General features: G+C 44.3%; 1 protein-coding gene across 6 annotated transcripts in view; it reads right to left on the bottom strand.

Moving 5' to 3' along the window:
- Positions 1–25,206, bottom strand: part of LOC110502168 (FERM, ARHGEF and pleckstrin domain-containing protein 1) — a 148,048-nt gene that overhangs the window by 13,861 nt on the left and 108,981 nt on the right. For all 6 annotated transcript variants that reach the window (XR_016490682.1, XM_036959362.2, XM_036959364.2 and 3 more), the window contains 6 exons: positions 15,985–16,172; positions 15,545–15,634; positions 5,882–6,015; positions 4,844–4,925; positions 4,122–4,359; positions 3,801–3,931 (listed from right to left, as the gene is read on the bottom strand). Coding sequence is in view for 5 of the 6 variants with exons in the window: in XM_036959362.2 (XP_036815257.2) it covers positions 3,801–3,931; positions 4,122–4,359; positions 4,844–4,925; positions 5,882–6,015; positions 15,545–15,634; positions 15,985–16,172 (863 nt within the window). In the remaining variant the exon portion in view is untranslated. The remainder of the gene's footprint in view (positions 1–3,800; positions 3,932–4,121; positions 4,360–4,843; positions 4,926–5,881; positions 6,016–15,544; positions 15,635–15,984; positions 16,173–25,206) is intronic.

Here is a 25,206-nt window from a genome sequence, read left to right as displayed (position 1 = left end):
CACAACATCCCAAGTCAAACACAACATCCCAAGTCAATCACAACATCCCAAGTCAATCACAACATCCCAAGTCAAACACAACATCCCAAGTCAATCACAACATCCCGAGTCAATCACAACATCCCAAGTCAATTACAACATCCCAAGTCAAACACAACATCCCGAGTCAAACATAACATCCCAAGTCAAACACAACATCCCAAGTCAATCACAACATCCCGAGTCAATCACAACATCCCGAGTCAATCACAACATCCCGAGTCAATCACAACATCCTACATCAATCACAAACACCCAAGTCAATCACAACATCCCAAGTCAATCACAACATCCCAAGTCAATCACAACATCCTACATCAATCACAAACACCCAAGTCAATCACAACATCCCAAGTCAAACACAACATCCCAAGTCAATCACAACATCCCAAGTCAAACACAACATCCCATGTCAATCACAACATCCTACATCAATCACAACATCCCAAGTCAATCACAACATCCCAAATCAAACACAACATCCTGAGTCAATCACAACATCCCAAGTCAATCACAACATCCCAAGTCAATCACAACATCCCAAGTCAATCACAACATCCCAAGTCAATCACAAACACCCAAGTCAATCACAACATCCCAAGTCAAACACAACATCCCAAGTCAATCACAACATCCCAAGTCAAACACAACATCCCAAGTCAATCACAACATCCCAAGTCAAACACAACATCCCAAGTCAAACACAAACACCCAAGTCAATCACAACATCCCAAGTCAAACACAACATCCCAAGTCAATCATAAACACCCAAGTCAAACACAACATCCCAAGTCAAACACAACATCCCAAGTCAAACACAACATCCCAAGTCAAACACAACATCCCAAGTCAAACACAACATCCCAAGTCAAACACAACATCCCAAGTCAAACACAACATCCCAAGTCAAACACAACATCCCAAGTCAAACACAACATCCCAAGTCAAACACAACATCCCAAGTCAATCCCTCTCAAACTGCTGTCCCAAGCGAACCAGTCCATCGACAGTGGTGACTCGTTCTCGGAGTTGACTGGCTAGTAGTGGGTTGATGTTCTTCAAAATCAATTTAATGACCTCTTCCTCCTCAATGCCAGGTTTCCACCTTCTGCACAGGGAGTGGTAACCGTATGCAAAGTCACGGATACTCTCTTTCTCTCTTTGTACTCGATTCCTGACTCTGTCTGCCAACTCATCTGTGTAGTCCTCAGACAGAAATGCAGAGGAAAACTTGGCCTCAAAGTCAGCCCAGGAGGTAGTGGTGAGACGTGCCACATCCCACCAGTCTCGAGCTGTCCCATGCAACACATTCCTCAATGTGGCAAGGAGTTCTTCGTCAGCCAGGGGATTGAGGGCAAGAAAGTCACGACATCTTTCTAGGTACATTAGCGGATCCGGACTGTCATCTTTTTTCCCAAAGGTGGGAAATTGCAATTTAATGGGCATCGCCCCCACATGACGTCTACTCAATTCACCATGAACAAACGAGCTAGGAGGGATTGAGGAAGTAGAGGGGGAGGGCGTTATCGGACAATGAAAATGAACACCAGGATGCATGGTGGATTGCATCCTGCAAGGGGTGGCTGTAGCATGGCCTTGTCTTGGCTCTTCAGAGGTGCCAGCTTGGCCCTCAGTGGTCTGAACAGAAGTGGACACCAGAGAAACTCTGTGTAAGGAGTTGTGCCTAATGGCGGCCATGTCCACAGACACGTCATCCAACATTTTAACACAATTAGAGAGCTCTGTTTGCAAGTGGTCTACAGTGTTAACCATGGGAGAAAAAACAGAATTAACGTCCTTGAGGACCTCAGTGTGATGATGTTGCAGGCGCCATTGGAGAGTGGCAGTGAGTTGGTTTCGTTGGTAGTCAAACTGCCTGTCCATGGCACCAGTAATTTCCCGTCTTCCACTCTCACTGAGCTCTGTCAGCGTGTGGGTTAGAGTGCTCAGTGAGTTTCTGAATTCCATGGCACTCTGTTGTTGCTCTTCCCTCAGACATTTGAATTTATGGTGGATAAGAGTTTGGAGATGTTGTTGAGTCCGACGAATATCAAGGATGTCACCTTGAAGTTGTAAGACTACAACCTCTGGAGATAAACCAGACAATGGAAGAAGGTTGGGTGTCAGAGGGAGGGCTAGCTCAGTACTTCCACACAGATCCATGTCAATAAGTGAGTAACTGGTTAGACCTCCTGTGGCCTGTGGTTCAGACCGAGCATTCAGATTCCCAGGGCTCTGGCCCAAATCAACTCCAGTATCTCCATTCACATTATGATTTGTATTGTCAGCTTGATGGTCAGAATGGCCCTGTATATTTCCATTGACAGGTATGAAATGGATGAGCACATTATCTTGGGGTGAATCCATTGTTTTAATTCCACACAAAATATTTGCTTTGGTTAGTTCTCAATGTTGAGCTGTCCCATCTGGGGTGCCATTTTTTATGTAACGGTTTTGACTTGAGGTTATTTTTTTATAGGGGTGCCAGGTAGGTTGTGCCTACCAGAGAAAACATTGGTTTCTCCTTTTAGTTTGGGAGGGAATGAGTCCCATCTGGTCCGTCAAGTCTACACCATTACAAAGGACTTATGTAAACGTCAGAAGGGAAATCAACTTTTCATAAACCCTTAAAACATTGAAAGAACTTCAAAAACAACTATTCTTTTGCGTGGGTTGTATTAGCAACATCAATGGATTACACACACATAATAATATAACACAATGAGTTCTGGTTCCTCCAGAAATGTCCTGTACCTCGGGCCTAAAAAGAGTCCCGCCCGGTAAAGGAGTTCAGTGAACTCAAGTGACTTTTGTCACGCAATGTTGGTCCGTTCATTCCGTGTAGCGTAAACCCAGTATTAAATCATACAATCAATATAACAATTTTACCACAGAACTTTAAAGCGTATCTGCTCTTACTAATTCCTCAACTACATCTAACTACATAAATCATCACCGTATACATCATATCAAAACAAATGAAATACCGTATACAAAAAAGGTGGTAGTCAGTCGGTCAGTCAGACAATCCAATCCGCCAACAGATCTCCAGCGGAGAAAGGCCACGAAGAATAGAGAGGAGTAGTCCTCGGACGCAAAGAGTGGATCCGATCCTGGGTAAACTCTCTCAGGCTACAAAACACACGTTTAACAGCAACAAAACAACCGGAATAGAGAAGCTTCGGGAACACATCCTCAGTCACGTCTCCATCACAAAAACCCACTTTTGCGCAGCTGATGCTGGCTATTTAATTGGGAATTAAAGGGAAAGCACCCTATTGGAAGGAGAAGCACTAAGACGGCTCAAAATAATTCAGGGCCGTCACAACACAACATCCTACATCAATCACAAACACCCAAGTCAATCACAACATCCCAAGTCAAACACAACATCCTACATCAATCACAAACACCCAAGTCAATCACAACATCCCAAGTCAAACACAACATCCCAAGTCAAACACAACATCCCAAGTCAAACACAACATCCCAAGTCAAACACAACATCCCAAGTCAAACACAACATCCCAAGTCAAACACAACATCCCAAGTCAAGTCTCAGAGAAAGACAACAACTCAGAAAGACATAAAACAACTGACAAAACAAAAGGAGTGCTTCAAACTAGCTTCTGCAAACTGTTGATATGGGGATCTTCCCTACATAGTGCACTACTTTTGAATAGGGCCCAGGTCAAAAGTAGTGCACTATATAGGGAATAGGGTCTCATTTGGGATGGAGTCCGGTCTCTTCTTGAACTCACCCGCCCTGGAGTGACTAGATTGTCGATGCCAATCAAATCCTTCATAAGCTCTAGCAGCTTCTGGAAGTTCTCCATCTTGATCATGCTTCCATGGAGCTGGGACACCACCTCTGACACGTCTGCCAGTGCAGCTAGAGGAGAGGCCATTCAATTAGAAACAACACTAATTTATGATGTCATAGACCTCAACTGCACCAGGAGGCCCTCAACTGCACCAGGAGGCCCTCAACTGCACCAGGAGGCCCTCAACTGCACCAGTAGGTCCTAGATAGCCTGCTTCAGTCTGATAGTTCTGACTGTGTACAGAACAGTAACAGTTACCTCTGCAGTCCCTGAAGTCCACATGTGCGGGTGGGTAGTGTTTGCAGAGGCGCTCCAGGATCTGCTTGTAATGCATGAGGCGGTGCAGGGGCCGGAGGATGAACACGTTGAGGGGGATGTAGCACACCTTCTGCAGCTCAAAGTCCCGGACCAGCACCTCCAGCCGCGGGGAACCCCGACACGCCTTCTCCAGCTCCACCAGGGCCTCCGAGTGCTTCTGGAGGTGGGCTGTCAGTGGCTAGAAAATTATATATTAGAGTAGAATAGAGTAGAAGAGAGCAGAATAGAGTATAGTATAATACAATAAAGTAGAGCAGAATGGAGCAGAGTAGAGTAGAATAGAGTAGAGTAGAGTAGAATAGAGCAGAGTAGAGCAGAGTAGAGCAGAGTAGAATAGAGTAGAATAGAGCTGAGTAGAGTAGAGCAGAGTAGAATAGAGTAGAATAGATTACAATATAATAGAATATAATAAAATAGAGTAGAGTAGAATGAAGTAGAACAGAGTAGAATAAAGTACAGTAGAACGAACATATTTGCACAACCATATCACACACATACGACAGGCTAGGAGAAGCTATGGGTCAGCCACAGAGCAGTCCCCTGGAGTAGGGTTACAGGCAGACTTTACACAAGGCAGCATATATTTGTTAATCGAGGAGTAGTGCAGATACATAGTGAAGTGCATAACAAGTGCAATAACATGGTGAAAGAGGTGCACACACCTTCAGTCCCTGTAGGTGCTTCAGCATGACATCCCCGATGCGCTGGTAGTCTCCTTTGATGTGGGCATTGGAACACCCTTCCCTAAAATAAAACAGTACGTTTATTTCTCTGGAACAGTTTAGTGCTAGTGTGTGTGTGTGTGTATTTTAATCACTTAAAGCCATATTTCATATTCATGTAGACAATTACGCAAGGGAATTCCAATGAAATGGTTAACCTTTACCTGCACTGCTGAACACCACCAGCAGGTGTCGCTCTTTAGCATGAATTTCAGTTGACGACTAGATTCAGCACCAAGTGAAATGACATCGTTCTCAATACTCTTTCATTCAAAATATCAACCAATACATTATGGGGAGGGTAATACAAAACCGAGAGAGGATGTTCTGAATGTCGTTCCGTTGAGGTGCAACCCCTGTCCACTCACACATCCCACTACCAGCTCTTAATCTAAGATCAAGAGAGGGCTAAAATAAGCCAACTGTACGTCACATTTGAAAAGTAGATGGCAATGTATCTGTGCTCCGTAGTTGGTCATCTCGTTTGCCTTTGGGCCTTAACCACACCAGATGTCGGCCATGTTTTGAGTGACAACACACGTCATCTCTTCCTTGGAGTTCTGTCTCTTGCTCTGTGGTTTAGTCTTGTAATAAGGCTGGACAGTATGATGTCTGTAGTCGTGACAGTCTGCCAGTCGGGGCTCTGTTGTAGGGACCACATCATTTAGAGGAGCAGACCGTGGAATAACCCACGGGGCTAGGAGGAGAAGAAGTGGCTTGATGCAGCGCGACTGTTGCTATAGAAACCCCAGCTCCACAGGAGGCGTGTGTGTCTCTGTGATGAGGCTTCCCAGAATGAATGTCAATACCCAGGATCAATGAAAACCCAAACCAAACCACACTACAAACTGTGTTCTTAATCCAAGAGGGTCTTAACGCAAAAAAAACGAGGCTAAGTGGGAGTGACATTTTGAGAGAAAATAGCCTGAACTACAAAATACATACATTATTGTGGGTGATTGTGACGTGCCATCTCACCATAGAGCCAGTCTCTGCTCCACCTCTCTGAGGAAGACGGACTGAAACCTGTACAGAGGGGCAAAGTTGGTGAAGATGGTGCTCTTCAGGGAGTCCGGCACGGCTTCGTCTTTACCCACCGAGTCCTGAAAAGACTGGGATGACACACGCACGCACGCACACACGCACACACAGAGAGAGAGAGAGAGAGAGAGAGAAAGAGAAATCCAGATCTGCATTAGAGCACAGTGCACACACTTCATCGTGTAAATAGTGACGTTGTCAATTGCCAGTAGTTAAATGAGGACTTGCAGTCTGATGAGGTGAAAAACAGCGGGTTCTGGTGGACTAGGAGCTTGGACTGCATTACAATCTGCATGACTGACGTGCTTCTGCCAAAATACCTCTGTGATGTGGTTTAGCAACAATCACGTTACTCTCATGACTTCCACCAAATCCTTTAACGACCTGGAGATGAATGGAGGAATCAGTATCCCATCATTCCTGACACGGCCCAAGGGGAACATTACATGACAGGCTACCTGATCAGATTAGGGAAGCTATAACCTGGTGGGGGCTTGGTTTATCTGGTGGGGGCAACCAGGAGGGGGCTTGGTTGATCTGGTGGGGGCTTGGTTGATCTGGTGGGGGCTTGGTTTATCTGGTGGGGGCTTGGTTTATCTGGTGGGGGCTTGGTTTATCTGGTGGGGGCTTGGTTTATCTGGTCAGGGCTTGGTTTATCTGGTGGGGGTTTGGTTTATCTGGTGGGGGTTTGGTTTATCTGGTGGGGGCTTGGTTTATCTGGTGGGGGCTTGGTTTATCTGGTGGGGGCTTGGTTGATCTGGTGGGGGCAACCAGGTGGGGGCTTGGTTTATCTGGCGGGGGCTTGGTTTATCTGGTGGGGGCTTGGTTTATCTGGTCAGGGCTTGGTTTATCTGGTGGGGGTTTGGTTTATCTGGTGGGGGCTTGGTTTATCTGGTGGGGGCTTGGTTTATCTGGTGGGGGCTTGGTTGATCTGGTGGGGGCAACCAGGTGGGGGCTTGGTTTATCTGGCGGGGGCTTGGTTTATCTGGTGGGGGCTTGGTTTATCTGCTCAGGGCTTGGTTTATCTGGTGGGGGTTTGGTTTATCTGGTGGGGGCTTGGTTTATCTGGTGGGGGCTTGGTTTATCTGGTGGGGGCTTGGTTGATCTGGTGGGGGCTTGGTTGATCTGGTGGGGGCTTGGTTGATCTGGTGGGGGCTTGGTTTATCTGGTGGGGGCTTGGTTGATCTGGTGGGGGCAACCACGTGGGGGCTTGGTTTATCTGGCGGGGGCTTGGTTTATCTGGTGGGGGCTTGGTTTATCTGGTGGGGGCTTGGTTTATCTGGTGGGGGCTTGGTTTATCTGGTGGGGGCTTGGTTTATCTGGTGAAGGCTTGGTTTATCTGGTGAGGGCTTGGTTTATCTGGTGGGGGCTTGGTTGATCTGGTGGGGGCTTGGTTGATCTGGTGGGGGCTTGGTTGATCTGGTGGGGTCTTGGTTGATCTGGTGGGGGCTTGGTTGATCTGGTGGGGGCAACCAGGTGGGGGCTTGGTTTATCTGGCGGGGGCTTGGTTTATCTGGTGGGGGCTTGGTTTATCTGGTGGGGGCTTGGTTTATCTGGTGGGGGCTTGGTTTATCTGGTGGAGGCTTGGTTTATCTGGTGGGGGCTTGGTTTAACTGGTGGGGGCTTGGCTTAACTAGTGGGGGCTTGGCTTAACTGGTGGGGGCTTGGTTTATCTGGTGGGGGCTTGGTTTATCTGGTGGGGGCTTGGTTTATCTGGTGAAGGCTTGGTTTATCTGGTGAGGGCTTGGTTTATCTGGTGAGGGCTTGGTTTATCTGGTGGGGGCTTGGTTGATCTGGTGGGGGCTTGGTTGATCTGGTGGGGGCTTGGTTGATCTGGTGGGGGCTTGGTTGATCTGGTGGGGCCTTGGTTTATCTGGTGGGGCCTTGGTTTATCTGGTGGGCCTTGGTTTATCTGGTGGGGGCTTGGTTTATCTGGTGGGGCCTTGGTTTATCTGGTGAGGGCTTGGTTTATCTGGTGGGGGCTTGGTTTATCTGGTGGGGGCTTGGTTTATCTGGTGGGGGCTTGGTTTATCTGGTGAAGGCTTGGTTTATCTGGTGGGGGCTTGGTTCATCTGGTGGGGCCTTGGTTTATCTGGTGGGGGCTTGGTTTATCTGGTGGGGGCTTGGTTTATCTGGTGGGGGCTTGGTTTATCTGGTGAAGGCTTGGTTTATCTGGTGGGGGCTTGGTTCATCTGGTGGGGCCTTGGTTTATCTGGTGGGGGCTTGGTTTATCCCTATTCCTTACATAGTCCCCATTGTAGTCAGGTCATTTGGATAGTCCATCTGTAGATGCTGTACAGACTATCAGTAACATTTAAACTATCTAAAAACCCTAAACTTAACCCTTACCCTTATTCTAAACCTAAACATAACCATAACCTTAGCAAGCAGTCACAGATAGTATGTCCATCTGTATAACATCTGGAGCATCTACAGATGGACAATCCGGACTATCCTAATGAAGTGTGACCTAAAGTAGTGCACTATGTAGGGAACAGGGTGTCATTTGGCTATCTGAAGATGGATGCACTAACTGTAAGTGGCTCTGTATAAGAGCGCCTGCTACATTACTAACATGTAAATGTATATAGGTTGGAGAGAGGGGTTAGGAGGGGGTACGGTACTGCAGGAGAGGAGGCACGGTACTGTAGGAGGGAGGAGGTACGGTAATGCAGGAGAGGAGGTACGGTACTGTAGGAGGGAGGAGGTACGGTATTGTAGGAGAGGAGGTACGGTACTGCAGGAGAGGAGGTACGGTACTGCAGGTGAGGAGGTACGGTACTGTAGGAGGGAAGTACGGTACTGCAGGAGGGAGGAGGTACGGTACTGCAGGAGAAGGGGTACTGCAGGAGAGGAGGAGGTACGGTACTGTAGGAGGGAAGTACGGTACTGCAGGAGGGAGGAGGGACGGTACTGTAGGAGGGAGGAGGGACGGTACTGTAGGAGGGGGGTACGGTACTGCAGGAGGGAGGAGGGACGGTACTGCAGGAGGGAGGAGGGATGGTACTGCAGGAGGGAGGAGGGACGGTACTGCAGGAGGGAGGGACGGTACTGCAGGAGAGAGGTATGGTACTGCAGGAGGGAGGAGGGACGGTACTGCAGGAGAGGAGGGACAGTACTGCAGGAGAGAGGAGGGACGGTACTGCAGGAGAGAGGAGGGACGGTACTGTAGGAGGGAGGAGGTACGGTACTGTAGGAGGGAGGAGGGACGGTACTGTAGGAGGGAGGAGGGACGGTACTGTAGGAGGGAGGCGGTACGGTAGGAGGGAGGGACGGTACTGTAGGAGGGAGGGACGGTACTGTAGGAGGGAGGAGGTACGGTACTGTAGGAGGGAGGAGGGACGGTATTGTAGGAGGGAGGGACGGTACTGTAGGAGGGAGGGACGGTACTGTACTGTAGGAGGGAGGAGGTATGGTACTGTAGGAGGGAGGGTACTGTAGGAGGGAGGAGGTACGGTACTGTAGGAGGGAGGGACGGTACTGCAGGAGGGCGGTATGGTATTGCAGGAGGGAGGAGGGACGGTACTGTAGGAGGGAGGAGGGATGGTACTGTAGGAGGGAGGGACGGTACTGTAGGAGGGTGGTACGGTACTGCAGGAGAGGAGGGACAGTACTGCAGGACGGAGGGACGGTACTGTAGGAGGGAGGTATAGTACTACAGGAGGGAGGAGGGACGGTACTGCAGGAGGGAGGAGATACGGTACTGCAGGAGAGGAGATACGGTACTGCAGGAGAGGAGGGACGGTACTGCAGGAGAGGAGGTACGACACTGCAGGAAGGAGGAGGTATGGTACTGCATGAGGGAGGGGAAGATCTGCAGTCCATATCAAGAGAGAGAAAAGCTGCAGTCCATATAAACAGAGAGAGAAGAGCTGCAGTCCATTTAAACAGAGAGGGAAGAGCTGCAGTCCATATAAACAGAGAGGGAAGAGCTGCAGTCCATATAAACAGAGAGAGAAGAGCTGCAGTCCATATAAACAGAGAGAGAAGATCTGCAGTCCATATAAACAGAGAGAGAAGATCTGCAGTCCATATAAACAGAGAGAGAAGATCTGCAGTCCATATCAAGAGAGAGAAAAGCTGCAGTCCATATAAACAGAGAGAAGAGCTGCAGTCCATATAAACAGAGAGGGAAGAGCTGCAGTCCATATAAACAGAGAGAGAAGAGCTGCAGTCCATATAAACAGAGAAGATCTGCAGTCCATATAAACAGAGAGAGAAGAGATGCAGTCCATATAAACAGAGGGAAGAGCTGCAGTCCATATCAAAAGAGAGAGAAGAGCTGCAGTCTATTAAAACAGAGAGGGAAGAGTTGCAGTCCATATCAACAGAGAAAGAAGAGCTGCAGTCTATTAAAAAAGAGAGGGAAGAGCTGCAGTCCATATAAACAGAGGGAAGAGCTGCAGCCCATATAAACAGAGAGGGAAGAGCTGCAGTCCATATAAACAGAGAGGCAAGAGCTGCAGTCCATATAAACAGAGAGAGAAGAGCTGCAGTCCATATAAACAGAGAGGGAAGAGCTGCAGTCCATATAAACAGAGAGGGAAGAGCTACAGTCCATAATAACAGAGAGGGAAGAGCTGCAGTCCATATAAACAGAGAGGGAAGATCTGCAGTCCATATCAAGAGAGAGAAAAGCTGCAGTCCATATAAACAGAGAGAGAAGAGCTGCAGTCCATATCAACAGAGAAGATCTGCAGTCCATTTTAACAGAGAGGGAAGATCTGCAGTCCATATAAACAGAGAGAGAAGAGCTGCAGTCCATATAAACAGAGAGGGAAGAGCTTCAGTCCATATAAACAGAGAGGGAAGAGCTGCAGTCCATTTAAACAGAGAGGGAAGAGCTGCAGTCCATATCAACAGAGAGAGAAGAGCTGCAGTCCATATAAACAGAGAGGGAAGAGCTGCAGTCCATACAAACAGAGAGGGAAGAGCTGCAGTCCATATAAACAGAGAGGGAAGAGCTACAGTCCATATAAACAGAGAGGGAAGAGCTGCAGTCCATATAAACAGAGAGAGAAGTGCTGCAGTCCATATAAACAGAGAGAGAAGAGCTGCAGTCCATATTAACAGAGAGGGAAGAGCTGCAGTCCATATCAATAGAGAAGATCTGCAGTCCATATTAACAGAGAGGGAAGATCTGCAGTCCATATAAACAGAGAGAGAAGAGCTGCAGTCCATATAAACAGAGAGGGAAGAGCTGCAGTCCATATAAACAGAGAGGGAAGAGCTGCAGTCCATATAAACAGAGAGGGAAGAGCTGCAGTCCATATCAACAGAGAGAGATCTGCAGTCCATATCAACAGAGGGAAGAGCTGCAGTCCATATAAACAGAGAGAGAAGAGCTGCAGTCCATATCAACAGAGAGAGAAGAGCTGCAGTCCATATCAACAGAGAGGGAAGAGCTGCAGTCCATATTAACAGAGAGGGAAGAGCTGCAGTCCATATCAACAGAGAGAGAAGAGCTGCAGTCCATATAAACAGAGAAGATCTGCAGTCCATATAAACAGAGAGGGAAGAGCTGCAGTCCATATAAACAGAGAGGGAAGAGCTGCAGTCCATATAAACAGAGAGAGAAGATCTGCAGTCCATATAAACAGAGAAGATCTGCAGTCCATATAAACAGAGAGGGAAGAGCTGCAGTCCATATAAACAGAGAGAGAAGAGCTGCAGTCCATATTAACAGAGAGGGAAGAGCTGCAGTCCATATAAACAGAGAGGGAAGAGCTGCAGTCCATATAAACAGAGAGGGAAGAGCTTCAGTCCATATAAACAGAGAGGGAAGAGCTGCAGTCCATATAAACAGAGAGGGAAGAGCTGCAGTCCATATCAACAGAGAGAGAAGAGCTGCAGTCCATATAAACAGAGAGGGAAGAGCTGCAGTCCATATAAACAGAGAGGGAAGAGCTGCAGTCCATATAAACAGAGAGAGAAGCGCTGCAGTCCATATAAACAGAGAAGATCTGCAGTCCATATAAACAGAGAAGATCTGCAGTCCATATTAACAGAGAGGGAAGAGCTGCAGTCCATATAAACAGAGAGGGAAGAGCTGCAGTCCATATAAACAGAGAGGGAAGAGCTGCAGTCCATATAAACAGAGAGAGAAGATCTGCAGTCCATATAAACAGAGAGGGAAGAGCTGCAGTCCATATCAACAGAGAAGATCTGCAGTCCATATTAACAGAGAGGGAAGATCTGCAGTCCATCTAAACAGAGAGAGAAAGCTGCAGTCCATATAAACAGAGAGGGAAGAGCTGCAGTCCATATAAACAGAGAGGGAAGAGCTGCAGTCCATATAAACAGAGAGGGAAGAGCTTCAGTCCATATAAACAGAGAGGGAAGAGCTGCAGTCCATTTAAACAGAGAGGGAAGAGCTGCAGTCCATATCAACAGAGAGAGAAGAGCTGCAGTCCATATAAACAGAGAGGGAAGAGCTGCAGTCCATACAAACAGAGAGGGAAGAGCTGCAGTCCATATAACAGAGAGGGAAGAGCTACAGTCCATATTAACAGAGAGGGAAGAGCTGCAGTCCATATAAACAGAGAGAGAAGTGCTGCAGTCCATATTAACAGAGAGAGAAGTGCTGCAGTCCATATTAACAGAGAGAGAAGAGCTGCAGTCCATATTAACAGAGAGGGAAGAGCTGCAGTCCATATAAACAGAGAGGGAAGAGCTGCAGTCCATATCAACAGAGAAGAGCTGCAGTCCATATAAACAGAGAGGGAAGAGCTGCAGTCCATATAAACAGAGAGAGAAGAGCTGCAGTCCATATAAACAGAGAGAGAAGATCTGCAGTCCATATCAACAGAGGGAAGAGCTGCAGTCCATTTAAACAGAGAGAGAAGATCTGCAGTCCATATCAAGAGATATTTCCGTATGCTCTGTTGTAAAGCAGCTGGAATAATCTGTGTTTTTCTGCCCAGAGGACAGCAGGGAAGAAAACAAACAGAACAGCAGTGTTGAATCCCTGAGAGAAAGAGAGCGAGATACACACATATTTCCCTCAGATTACACAGACCCACAAAGATTTTGAAAACAAATCCAATTTTGATAAACTCCCATATTATCTACTAGGTAGTGGTTCCCAAACTTTTTACAGTCCCGTACCCCTTCAAACATTCAACCTCCAGCTGCGTACCCCCTCTAGCACCAGGGTCAGCACACTCTCAAATGTAGTTTTTTTGCCATCATTGTAAACCCACCACACACACTATATGCTACATTTATTAAACATAAGAATGAGAGTTTTTGTCACAACCCGGCTCCTGGGAAGTGACAAAGAGCTCTAATAGGACCAGGGCACAAATAATAATATAATAATAATCAATCATTTAGATCTTTATTTAGCCATCTTATATATAAAACCTTATTTGTCACCACAGGTTAATGAGAAGGGTGTGCTTGAAAGGATGCATATAACTCTGCAATGTTGGGTTGTATTGGAGAGAGTCTGTCTTAAATCAAATCCACGCAGTCTGTGCCTGTATTTAGTTTTCGTGCTAGTGAGGGCCGAGAATCCACTCTCACATAGGTACGTGGTTGCAGAGGGCATCAGTGTCTTAACAGCGCGATTTGTCAAGGCAGAATACTCTAAGTGCAGCCCTATCCAGAAATCTGGAAGTGGCTTCTGATTAAATTACATTTTCACAGAACCGCTTGTTGCAATTTCGATGAGGCTCCCTTGTTCAGATATCGGTAAGTGGACTGGAGGCAGGGCATGAAAGGGATAACGAATCCAGTTGTTTGTGTCATCCATTTAGGGAAAGTACCTGCAGAGAAGAGCTTCTTAATCATAGCCTCAATTTTGTCCCGCACATTGAATATACTTGCGGAGAGTCCCTGTAATCCCAGATTCAGATCATTCAGATGAGAAAAAACATCACCCAGATAGGCCAGTCGTCATCATGCAAGCAGTCAGACAAGTGAAAATTATGATCAGAAAAGACTTTGCCCCTTGATAACCAGTTCACTTCTGTATGTTGTAAAAGCGTTACATGGTCGCTGCCCATATCATTGCATGAAAATACATGAGAGTTCAAGGGCCTTGCTTTAACGAAGTTAACCCTTTTCACTGTATTGTCCAAAAGCTCTTTCTTGCCCACCAAAGTCCATTTGATGTCATAAAGCTGTCCAGTACTTTAAAAATATCCTCTCCTGTTGTCCTGGTTACCAGTGGTTTGCAGAAGAGGATGTCTTCCTTAATTGACCCCCCATAAACTTAACGGACATATACCAGAAGCTGTGCCAGGCCCTCCACGTCTGTTGACTCATCCAGCTGTAACACATATAATTCACTGGCTTGTATGCCAAGCAGTAATTGTTTCAAAACATCTCCTGCCATGGTCACTGATGTGTCATGAAACAGTGTTGTTTGATGAATAGTACTTTTGTCCTTTTCCCCCAGCATTGTCCCAGCCATATCTGCAGTAACAGAAAGAATGATGTCCCCCAGTATGGGGCTTGCCTGTCTTAGTCACTCAGTAGCTCACCAGATAAGACTCTTCTAGCCCCTTCTTATTAATGGTATCTGTTGCTTTTATACATGTCTTACTACACGAAAGTCATCTTAGTTCTCGCTCAAAAATTCCCGTGGCTTATTTTTCAAATTGGCATGTTTTGTTTATAAAAAGAGTGAAGGTTTCATTGAGTTGTGAGATAGTACTTTTGCACATATAACACACTGTGGCTGAGGAAAGGCATTACTCCCAATATAAGTGAACCCCAAATCAATGTAGTTCTCGTCATATTTGCGCCTCTTCGATGGTCCAACATCCCTGTCTGTTGTTCGGTGCTTTCCTGGATAAGAGGACAGTAGCTCTTGGGCTGCATCAGATTCACAACTGTCAGTGTCCAAGCTAGCTGGCCTAACAACAAATGTAGAATTACTGATGTTAGCATTGGATGTGCTCGTGGAAGCAGAACAACTTGTGTGGTCGACAGGTGTGGTACTGCTGGTAGGTGCAGTACTACCAGTAGAGCTGGTATGTGCGGGCCTTACTTTTTTAAACCATTTTCGAGTTAACAGAATGAGCAGCAGCTATGTTAGTGGAATTCACGCTAGAGAGTAAAGTTTGGGGAGGCAGGTAGCCTAGTGGTTAGAGCGTTGGACTAGTAACCAAAAGGTTGCAAGATCAAATCCCTGAGCTGACAAGGTAAAAAGGTACAAATCTGTCGTTCTGCTCCTGAACAAGGCAGTTAATCCTAATCCACTGTTCCTAGGTCAGTTAACCCACTGGTCAGTTAACCCACTCCTAGGTCAGTTAACCCACTGTTCCTAGACCAGTTAACCCACTGTTCCTAGGTCAGTTAACCCACTGTTCCTAGGTCAGTTAACCCACTGTTCCTAGGCCGACATTGAAAATAAGAATTTGTTCTTAACTGACTTGCCTAGTTAAATAAAGGTATAATGTGATTGGATGTTAATTATTTGACTGGGCAGTGATTTATTATTTTTGGTAGTGAAACAAGGCTACTCAGGCGAGAACAAAAACTCCCCCAAATGTATAGCCCCGTTGGAATTTGTTAATATTTATTTTTATATAGAGAAAGAGAGAGAAAGAGAGAGAGAGCGGAATAATCTATCTAGTGATGTGTCCTTACCACAGTCACCACCTCCAGGTCCTTCAGATAGGTCCTCTCTGTGGTCAGCAGCTCCTTGGCGATAAAGTAGGCCTTGTCGGTAGGGAACCTCTGTGAAGGAAAGAGAACAGACTCTTTTAACTGTGCAGAGACAACACTACTAACACAGTAAGCTGTAGACTGTGTCATGGGTCATTTTTCACATTTTAAATAATCAATTCCAGTGTTACGACATGTAGCCCAGTTACATCAGACTTGGTACAGGGTACCCAGCACTCGTCCCTGTGGAGAGCTATTTAGGCCAGGCAATCTCAGTCCTCTGCTATTGTAGGCACTACTGTACGTGACTGGAGCCTCTTTGAAGCAGGTGATGGTAATTGGAGATTTAAAACCACAATGAGGCACATCAATGCCTTTCCAGCTGTACTCCTGTTACATAGGGCCCTCTCTGGACCACAAACCTTCCTCCGAACCTCCTCTTCATCGTCGGTGCGCACAATGCCAGCGTTGTTGAGCAAGGGACTGGTGAGGGGAGAGGGCTGCCGAACGTCCGGACTGTGACCACAGAGTTCAACCGGCATCTGACCGTTGACAATGCCCTGGGAGTTAACGGAGGAGGCGGAGAGATGAGGGCTGTTGGACACCACCCCTGTTGACGGAATGGAGAGGGGGGTGAGAAAGAGTCAGCTGAAGAAGTTAAATTAAATCCATAAATATCTGCAGCATGTTTCATGTCCCTAATATCCAGACAGCTCTAACGCTCTTCTCTCTCTCTAATATCCAGACAGCTCTAATGCTCTTCTCTCTCTAATATCCAGACAGCTCTAATGCTCTTCTCTCTCTAATATCCAGACAGCTCTAATGCTCTTCTCTCTCTAATGTCCAGACAGCTCTAATGCTCTTCTCTCTCTCTAATATCCAGACAGCTCTAATGCTCTTCTCTCTCTAATATCCAGACAGCTCTAATGCTCTTCTCTCTCTAATATCCAGACAGCTCTAATGCTCTTCTCTCTCTAATATCCAGACAGCTCTAATGCTCTTCTCTCTCTAATATCCAGACAGCTCTAATGCTCTTCTCTCTCTAATGTCCAGACAGCTCTAATGCTCTTCTCTCTCTAATATCCAGACAGCTCTAATGCTTCTCTCTCTAATGTCCAGACAGCTCTAATGCTCTTCTCTCTCTCTAATATCCAGACAGCTCTAATGCTCTTCTCTCTCTAATGTCCAGACAGCTCTAATGCTCTTCTCTCTCTCTAATATCCAGACAGCTCTAATGCTCTTCTCTCTCTAATATCCAGACAGCTCTAATGCTCTTCTCTCTCTCTAATATCCAGACAGCTCTAATGCTCTTCTCTCTCTCTAATATCCAGACAGCTCTAATGCTCTTCTCTCTCTAATATCCAGACAGCTCTAATGCTCTTCTCTCTCTAATATCCAGACAGCTCTATTGCTCTTCTCTCTCTCTAATATCCAGACAGCTCTAATGCTCTTCTCTCTCTCTAATATCCAGACAGCTCTAATGCTCTTCCCCCTCTCTCTAATATCCAGACAGCTCTAATGCTCTTCTCTCTCTAATATCCAGACAGCTCTAATGCTCTTCTCTCTCTAATATCCAGACAGCTCTATTGCTCTTCTCTCTCTCTAATATCCAGACAGCTCTAATGCTCTTCTCTCTCTCTAATATCCAGACAGCTCTATTGCTCTTCTCTCTCTCTAATATCCAGACAGCTCTAATGCTCTTCTCTCTCTCTAATATCCAGACAGCTCTAATGCTCTTCTTTCTCTAATATCCAGACAGCTCTAATGCTCTTCTCTCTCTCTAATATCCAGACAGCTCTAATGCTCTTCTCTCTCTCTAATATCCAGACAGCTCTAATGCTCTTCTCTATCTCTAATATCCAGACAGCTCTAATGCTCTTCTCTCTCTAATATCCAGACAGCTCTAATGCTCTTCTCTCTCTCTAATATCCAGACAGCTCTAATGCTCTTCTCTCTCTAATATCCAGACAGCTCTAATGCTCTTCTCTCTCTATAATATCCAGACAGCTCTAATGCTCTTCTCTCTCTATAATATCCAGACAGCTCTAATGCTCTTCTCTCTCTATAATATCCAGACAGCTCTAATCCTCTTCTCTCTCTAATATCCAGACAGCTCTAATGCTGTTCTCTCTAATATCCAGACAGCTCGAATGCTCTTCTCTCTCTAATATCCAGACAGCTCTAATGCTGTTCTCTCTAATATCCAGACAGCTCTAATGCTCTTCTCTCTCTCTAATATCCAGACAGCTCTAATGCTCTTCTCTCTCTAATATCCAGACAGCTCTAATGCTCTTCTCTCTCTAATGTCCAGACAGCTCTAATGCTCTTCTCTCTCTCTAATATCCAGACAGCTCTAATGCTCTTCTCTCTCTAATATCCAGACAGCTCTAATGCTCTTCTCTCTCTCTAATATCCAGACAGCTCTAATGCTCTTCTCTCTCTCTAATATCCAGACAGCTCTAATGCTCTTCTCTCTCTAATATCCAGACAGCTCTAATGCTCTTCTCTCTCTAATATCCAGACAGCTCTATTGCTCTTCTCTCTCTCTAATATCCAGACAGCTCTAATGCTCTTCTCTCTCTCTAATATCCAGACAGCTCTAATGCTCTTCCCCCTCTCTCTAATATCCAGACAGCTCTAATGCTCTTCTCTCTCTAATATCCAGACAGCTCTAATGCTCTTCTCTCTCTAATATCCAGACAGCTCTATTGCTCTTCTCTCTCTCTAATATCCAGACAGCTCTAATGCTCTTCTCTCTCTCTAATATCCAGACAGCTCTATTGCTCTTCTCTCTCTCTAATATCCAGACAGCTCTAATGCTCTTCTCTCTCTCTAATATCCAGACAGCTCTAATGCTCTTCTTTCTCTAATATCCAGACAGCTCTAATGCTCTTCTCTCTCTCTAATATCCAGACAGCTCTAATGCTCTTCTCTCTCTCTAATATCCAGACAGCTCTAATGCTCTTCTCTATCTCTAATATCCAGACAGCTCTAATGCTCTTCTCTCTCTAATATCCAGACAGCTCTAATGCTCTTCTCTCTCTCTAATATCCAGACAGCTCTAATGCTCTTCTCTCTCTAATATCCAGACAGCTCTAATGCTCTTCTCTCTCTATAATATCCAGACAGCTCTAATGCTCTTCTCTCTCTATAATATCCAGACAGCTCTAATGCTCTTCTCTCTCTATAATATCCAGACAGCTCTAATCCTCTTCTCTCTCTAATATCCAGACAGCTCTAATGCTGTTCTCTCTAATATCCAGACAGCTCGAATGCTCTTCTCTCTCTAATATCCAGACAGTTCTAATGCTCTTCTCTCTCTCTCTACTATCCAGACAGCTCTAATGCTCTTCTCTCTCTATAATATCCAGACAGCTCTAATGCTCTTCTCTCTCTAATATCCAGACAGCTCTAATGCTCTTCCCCCTCTCTCTAATATCCAGACAGCTCTAATGCTCTTCTCTCTCTATAATATCCAGCCAGCTCTAATGCTCTTCTCTCTCTCTAATATCCAGACAGCTTTAAGGCCCTTCCCCCTCTCTCTAATGTCTGGGATTTCAGCATGATAGATCAGCTGTTGGGTTGAATACAGTATTATGATTGAGTGTAATCATTTACCTAAATCCCCTACACTGCCACTATGTTCACTAGGACGTTCACTATAGGATGTTCACTAGGGAAACTTGATTGCATACTTGCCCGCCACTGTCTCCTTTCCTGTGATAGCACCACGTTGGCATGAACAAAACAATGATTAAACTAGCAACATCTCTGGTGAACGTCTGATCCTACAATTCTACACACTAGGATGGAGGGGACAGCCGCGACAAGCATCACGGATTACCACACACAGCCACGAGACACAAAATGAGTCTATCGAACACACTATACATACAGATATTTAACAGAGCTATGCTACATCTATGACATCACAGGAGGATGGGAGGGGACTAGCATCTATAGAGTGACAACAAGACAATGTTGGGGGTCTTTATAAAAAAAAAAGATTCTAGACTCCCACTTCATAAAGGTCAACTTTATTGTCACTAGTGCACAACTGTATACAATGTTAAAAAGTGTAAAAAAAGTCTCTGGGAAAGAGAAAAGATGGTAAAATGGGTATCAGAGAGTGTCAAAAAGGACTTGAAGACGAGACGGGTGGCATCCAACTTGTTATGGATGGAGACTGTAGTATCCAACCTGTTATGGATGGAGACTGTAGTATCCAACTTGTTATAGATGGAGACTGTAGTATCCAACTTGTTATGGATGGAGACTGTAGTATCCAACCTGTTATAGATGGAGACTATAGTATCCAACTTGTTATGGATGGAGACTGTAGTATCCAACTTGTTATGGATGGAGACTGTAGTTTCCAACTTGTTATGGATGGAGACTGTAGTATCCAACCTGTTATAGATGGAGACTGTAGTATCCAACTTGTTATGGATGGAGACTGTAGTTTCCAACTTGTTATGGATGGAGACTGTAGTATCCAACCTGTTATAGATGGAGACTATAGTATCCAACGTGTTATGGATGGAGACTGTAGTATCCAACCTGTTATGGATGGAGACTGTAGTATCCAACTTGTTATGGATGGAGACTGTAGTATCCAACCTGTTATAGATGGAGACTGTAGTATCCAACCTGTTATAGATGGAGACTGTAGTATCCAACTTGTTATGGATGGAGACTGTAGTTTCCAACTTGTTATGGATGGAGACTGTAGTATCCAACCTGTTATGGATGGAGACTGTAGTATCCAACTTGTTATGGATGGAGACTGTAGTATCCAACCTGTTATGGATGGAGACTGTAGTATCCAACTTGTTATGGATGGAGACTGTAGTATCCAACCTGTTATAGATGGAGACTGTAGTATCCAACCTGTTATAGATGGAGACTGTAGTATCCAACTTGTTATGGATGGAGACTGTAGTATCCAACCTGTTATGGATGGAGACTGTAGTATCCAACTTGTTATGGATGGAGACTGTAGTATCCAACCTGTTATAGATGGAGACTGTAGTATCCAACCTGTTATGGATGGAGACTGTAGTATCCAACCTGTTATAGATGGAGACTGTAGTATCCAACTTGTTATGGATGGAGACTATAGTATCCAACGTGTTATGGATGGAGACTGTAGTATCCAACCTGTTATAGATGGAGACTGTAGTATCCAACCTGTTATAGATGGAGACTGTAGTATCCAACCTGGTATGGATGGAGACTGTAGTATCCAACTTGTTATGGATGGAGACTGTAGTGTCCAACATGTTATGGATGGAGACTGTAGTATCCAATTTGTTATGGATGGAGACTGTAGTATCCAACCTGTTATAGATGGAGACTGTAGTATCCAACTTGTTATGGATGGAGACTGTAGTATCCAACCTGTTATGGATGGAGACTGTAGTATCCAACCTGTTATAGATGGAGACTGTAGTATCCAACGTGTTATGGATGGAGACTGTAGTATCCAACCTGTTATAGATGGAGACTGTAGTATCCAACTTGTTATGGATGGAGACTGTAGTATCCAACTTGTTATGGATGGAGACTGTAGTATCCAACCTGTTATGGATGGAAACTGTAGTATCCAACCTGTTATAGATGGAGACTGTAGTATCCAACGTGTTATGGATGGAGACTGTAGTATCCAACCTGTTATAGATGGAGACTGTAGTATCCAACTTGTTATGCATGGAGACTGTAGTATCCAACCTGTTATGGATGGAGACTGTAGTATCCAACATGTTATGGAAGTAAGTGAGAGAAAAGGTGAAACAGCAGCAAGTAAAGTTGTTGAATTTACAACTAGCATATTCTGGGACCTGGCTAACAGTAAGTGTCACAATGCACAAAGTGCTAATGTGACCCAGAATAATGTCTTTATACAGTTTTACTGCTATTATTACTTCATTATTACTTTATTAAAACAATATTACTACTGTCATTACTTCATTACAATATTACTACTGTTATTACTTCATTACAATATTACTACTGTTATTATTTCATAATTACTACTGTTATTACTTCATTATTACTACTGTTATTCCTTCATTATTACTACTGTTATTACTTCATTATTACTACTGTCATTACTTCATTACAATATTACTACTGTCATTACTTCATTATTACTTCATTACAATATTACTACTGTCATTACTTCATTATTACTTCATTAAAATATTACTACTGTCATTACTTCATTACTTCATTATTACTTCATTAAAATATTACTACTGTCATTACTTCATTACAATATTACTACTGTTATTACTTCATTACAATATTACTACTGTTATTACTTCATTATTACTTCATTACAATATTACTGCTGTTATTACTTCATTACAATATTACTAATGTTATTACTCAATATTACTACTGTTATTACTTCATTATTGCTACTGTCATTATTACTTTATTGCGTTATTACTACGGTTATTACTTCATTATTACTGTTATTACTCCATTAAGACAACATTATTACTGTTGTTACTTCATTACAATATTACTACTGTCATTACTTCATTATTACTTCATTACAATATTACTACTGTCATTACTTCATTATTACTTCATTACAATATTACTACTGTCATTACTTCATTACAATTTTACTACTGTTATTACTTCATTACAATATTACTACTGTTATTACTTCATTATTACTTCATTACAATATTACTACTGTCATTACTTCATTATTACTTCATTACAATATTACTACTGTTATTACTTCATTACAATATTACTACTGTCATTACTTCATTACAATATTACTACTGTTATTACTTCATTACAATATTACTACTGTCATTACTTCATTACAATATTACTACTGTTATTACTTAATTACAATATTACTAATGTTATTACTCAATATTACTACTGTTATTACTTCATTATTGCTACTGTCATTATTACTTTATTGCGTTATTACTACGGTTATTACTTCATTATTACTGTTATTACTCCATTAAGACAACATTATTACTGTTGTTACTTCATTATTACATTATCACTGTGAGTGATGTCTGCCTGCCACTGTCTTGTCTGCTGTGAGTGATGTCTACCGGCCACTGTCTTGTCTGCTGTGAGTGATGTCTGCCTGCCACTGTTTTGTCTGCTGTGAGTGATGTCTGCCTGCCACTGTCTTGTCTGCTGTGAGTGATGTCTGCCTGCTCCGGTCTTGTCTGTTGTGGGTGTTGTCTGAACGGGTGAAATGTTAAAGTAGGTAGCAGTGAGAGAGTGAGGTGAGGGTACATACAGTACATAGTGCAACAGTCAGAAAGCATGAACACCACCGCCTGAGCCCTGGGTTAGCCTCTTGGACATGCAATGGAACCAAGCCCGGCCCACATGGTGACACCAGCAGTGTAAGACTAGCTCACACAAGCCCGGCCTATAGACACATGGGTTTAAGACTAGCTCACACAAGCCCGGCCTATAGACACATGGGTTTAAGACTAGCTCACACAAGCCCGGCCTATAGACACATGGGTTTAAGACTAGCTCACACAAGCCCGGCCTATAGACACATGGGTTTAAGACTAGCTCACACAAGCCCGGCCTATAGACACATGGGTTTAAGACTAGCTCACACAAGCCCGGCCTATAGACACATGGGTTTAAGACTAGCTCACACAAGCCCGGCCTATAAACACATGAGTTTAAGACTAGCTCACACAAGCCCGGCCTATAGACACATGAGTTTAAGACTAGCTCACACAAGCCCGGCCTATAAACACATGAGTTTAAGACTAGCTCACACAAGCCCGGCCTATAGACACATGAGTTTAAGACTAGCTCACACAAGCCCGGCCTATAAACACAAGAGTTTAAGACTAGCTCACAGTGTATTACGATACACTGAGTGAACAAAACATTAAGGATCCCTGCTCTGACCAGGTCAATCTAGGTTGAAAGCTATGATCACTTATTGGTGTTGCTTATTAAATCCTTTTCAATCAGTGTAGATGAAGGGGAGGAGACAGGTTAAGGATGATTTATAAGCCTTCAGACAATAGAGACATCCATAGAGAATGTGTTCCATTCAGAGGGTGAATGGACAAGACCAAACATTGAAGTGTCTTAGAACAGGGTATGGTAGTAGGTACCAGGCGCAGCAGGTTTGTGGCAATAACCGCAAAGCTGTTGGGTTTTTCACGCTCATCAGTTTCTCGTGTGTATCTAGAATTGTCCACCACCCAAAGGACATCCAGCCAATTTAATACAACTGTGGGAAACATTGGAGTCAACATAAATCCAGCATCCCTGTGGAACGCTTTTGACACCTTGTAGAGTCCATGCCCTGACGAATTGAGTCTGAGGGCAACCGGGTGGTGGGTACAACCTAATACGAGGACGGTGTTCCTAATGTTTGGTATATTCAGTGTAAGGGTGGCAGTTAGCCAAGTGGTTAGAGCATTGGGCCAGTAACCAAACGCTTACTAGATCGAATCCCCGAGCTGGCAAGGTAACAATCTGTCGTTCTGCCCCTGAACAAGGGGCAGAACGACAGGCTGTCATTGTAAATAAGAACTTATTCTTAACTGACTTGCCTAGTTAAATAATGTTTTTTTGTTCTTTTTGAGGTTTAGTCAATTATTTAGCATTCAATACAAAATCCACAAATATCAGTTGTGTACAACAGCCCAACATCACAGAGCCATAAGACAGTGCTTGGTATGTCTGACAGGGTGTTATTTTCCTCCAATGATCCAGTAACCAACAGTACCCTCATACTGTCCCCTCACGCTACCTGGAAGGCTGAGTAAAAACAACATTGAGTGACACTGAGTTAAAGCAACATTGAGTGACACTCAATAATTATGTTATTATTTGAAGTTTATATTAATTTAGGACCAAGTTAATTAATAAAAATAATATCATAAAATGACACAATATATAATAGATACTATACTGTGCATTCAGAAAATATTCAGACCTTTTCCCTTTTACACGTTTTGTTACATTACAGCCTTATTCTAAAATTGATTAAATAAATAAAACATCTCATTAATCTACACACAATATCCCATGATGACAAAGTGAAAAAAGGTTTTAAAAAAACAACAAATACCTTATTTACATAAGTATCCAGACCCTTTGCTATGAGACTCGAAATTGAGCTCAGGTGCATCCTGTTTCCATTGATCATCCTTGAGATGTTTCTACGACTTGATTGGAGTCCACTCGTAGTAAATTCAATTGATTGGACATGATTTGGGAAGGCACACACCTGTCTATATAAGCTCCCACAGTTGATAGCGCATGTCAGAGCAAAAACCAAGCCATGAGGTCGAAGGAATTGTCTGTAGAGCTCCCAAGACAGGATTGTGTTGAGGCACAGATCTGGGGAAGGGTACCGAAAAATGTCTGCAACATTGAAGGCCCCCAAGAACACAGTGGCCTCCATCATTCTGAAATGGAATATGCTTGGAACCACCAAGACTCTTCTTAGAGCTGGCCACCCGGCCAAACTGAGAAGGGTCTTGCTCAGGGAGGAGACCAAGATGGAGATGAGAAAAACGTCCAGGACAACCATCTCTGCAGCACTCCATTAATCAGGCCTTTATGGTAGAGTGGCCAGACGGAAGCCACTCCTCAGTAAAAGGTACATG

This window comes from Oncorhynchus mykiss, chromosome 22 (genome assembly GCF_057628025.1).
Source record: "Oncorhynchus mykiss isolate SJ-2025 chromosome 22, ASM5762802v1, whole genome shotgun sequence".
NCBI lineage: Eukaryota > Metazoa > Chordata > Actinopteri > Salmoniformes > Salmonidae > Oncorhynchus > Oncorhynchus mykiss.
This window is presented reverse-complemented; position numbering and strand designations above follow the sequence as displayed.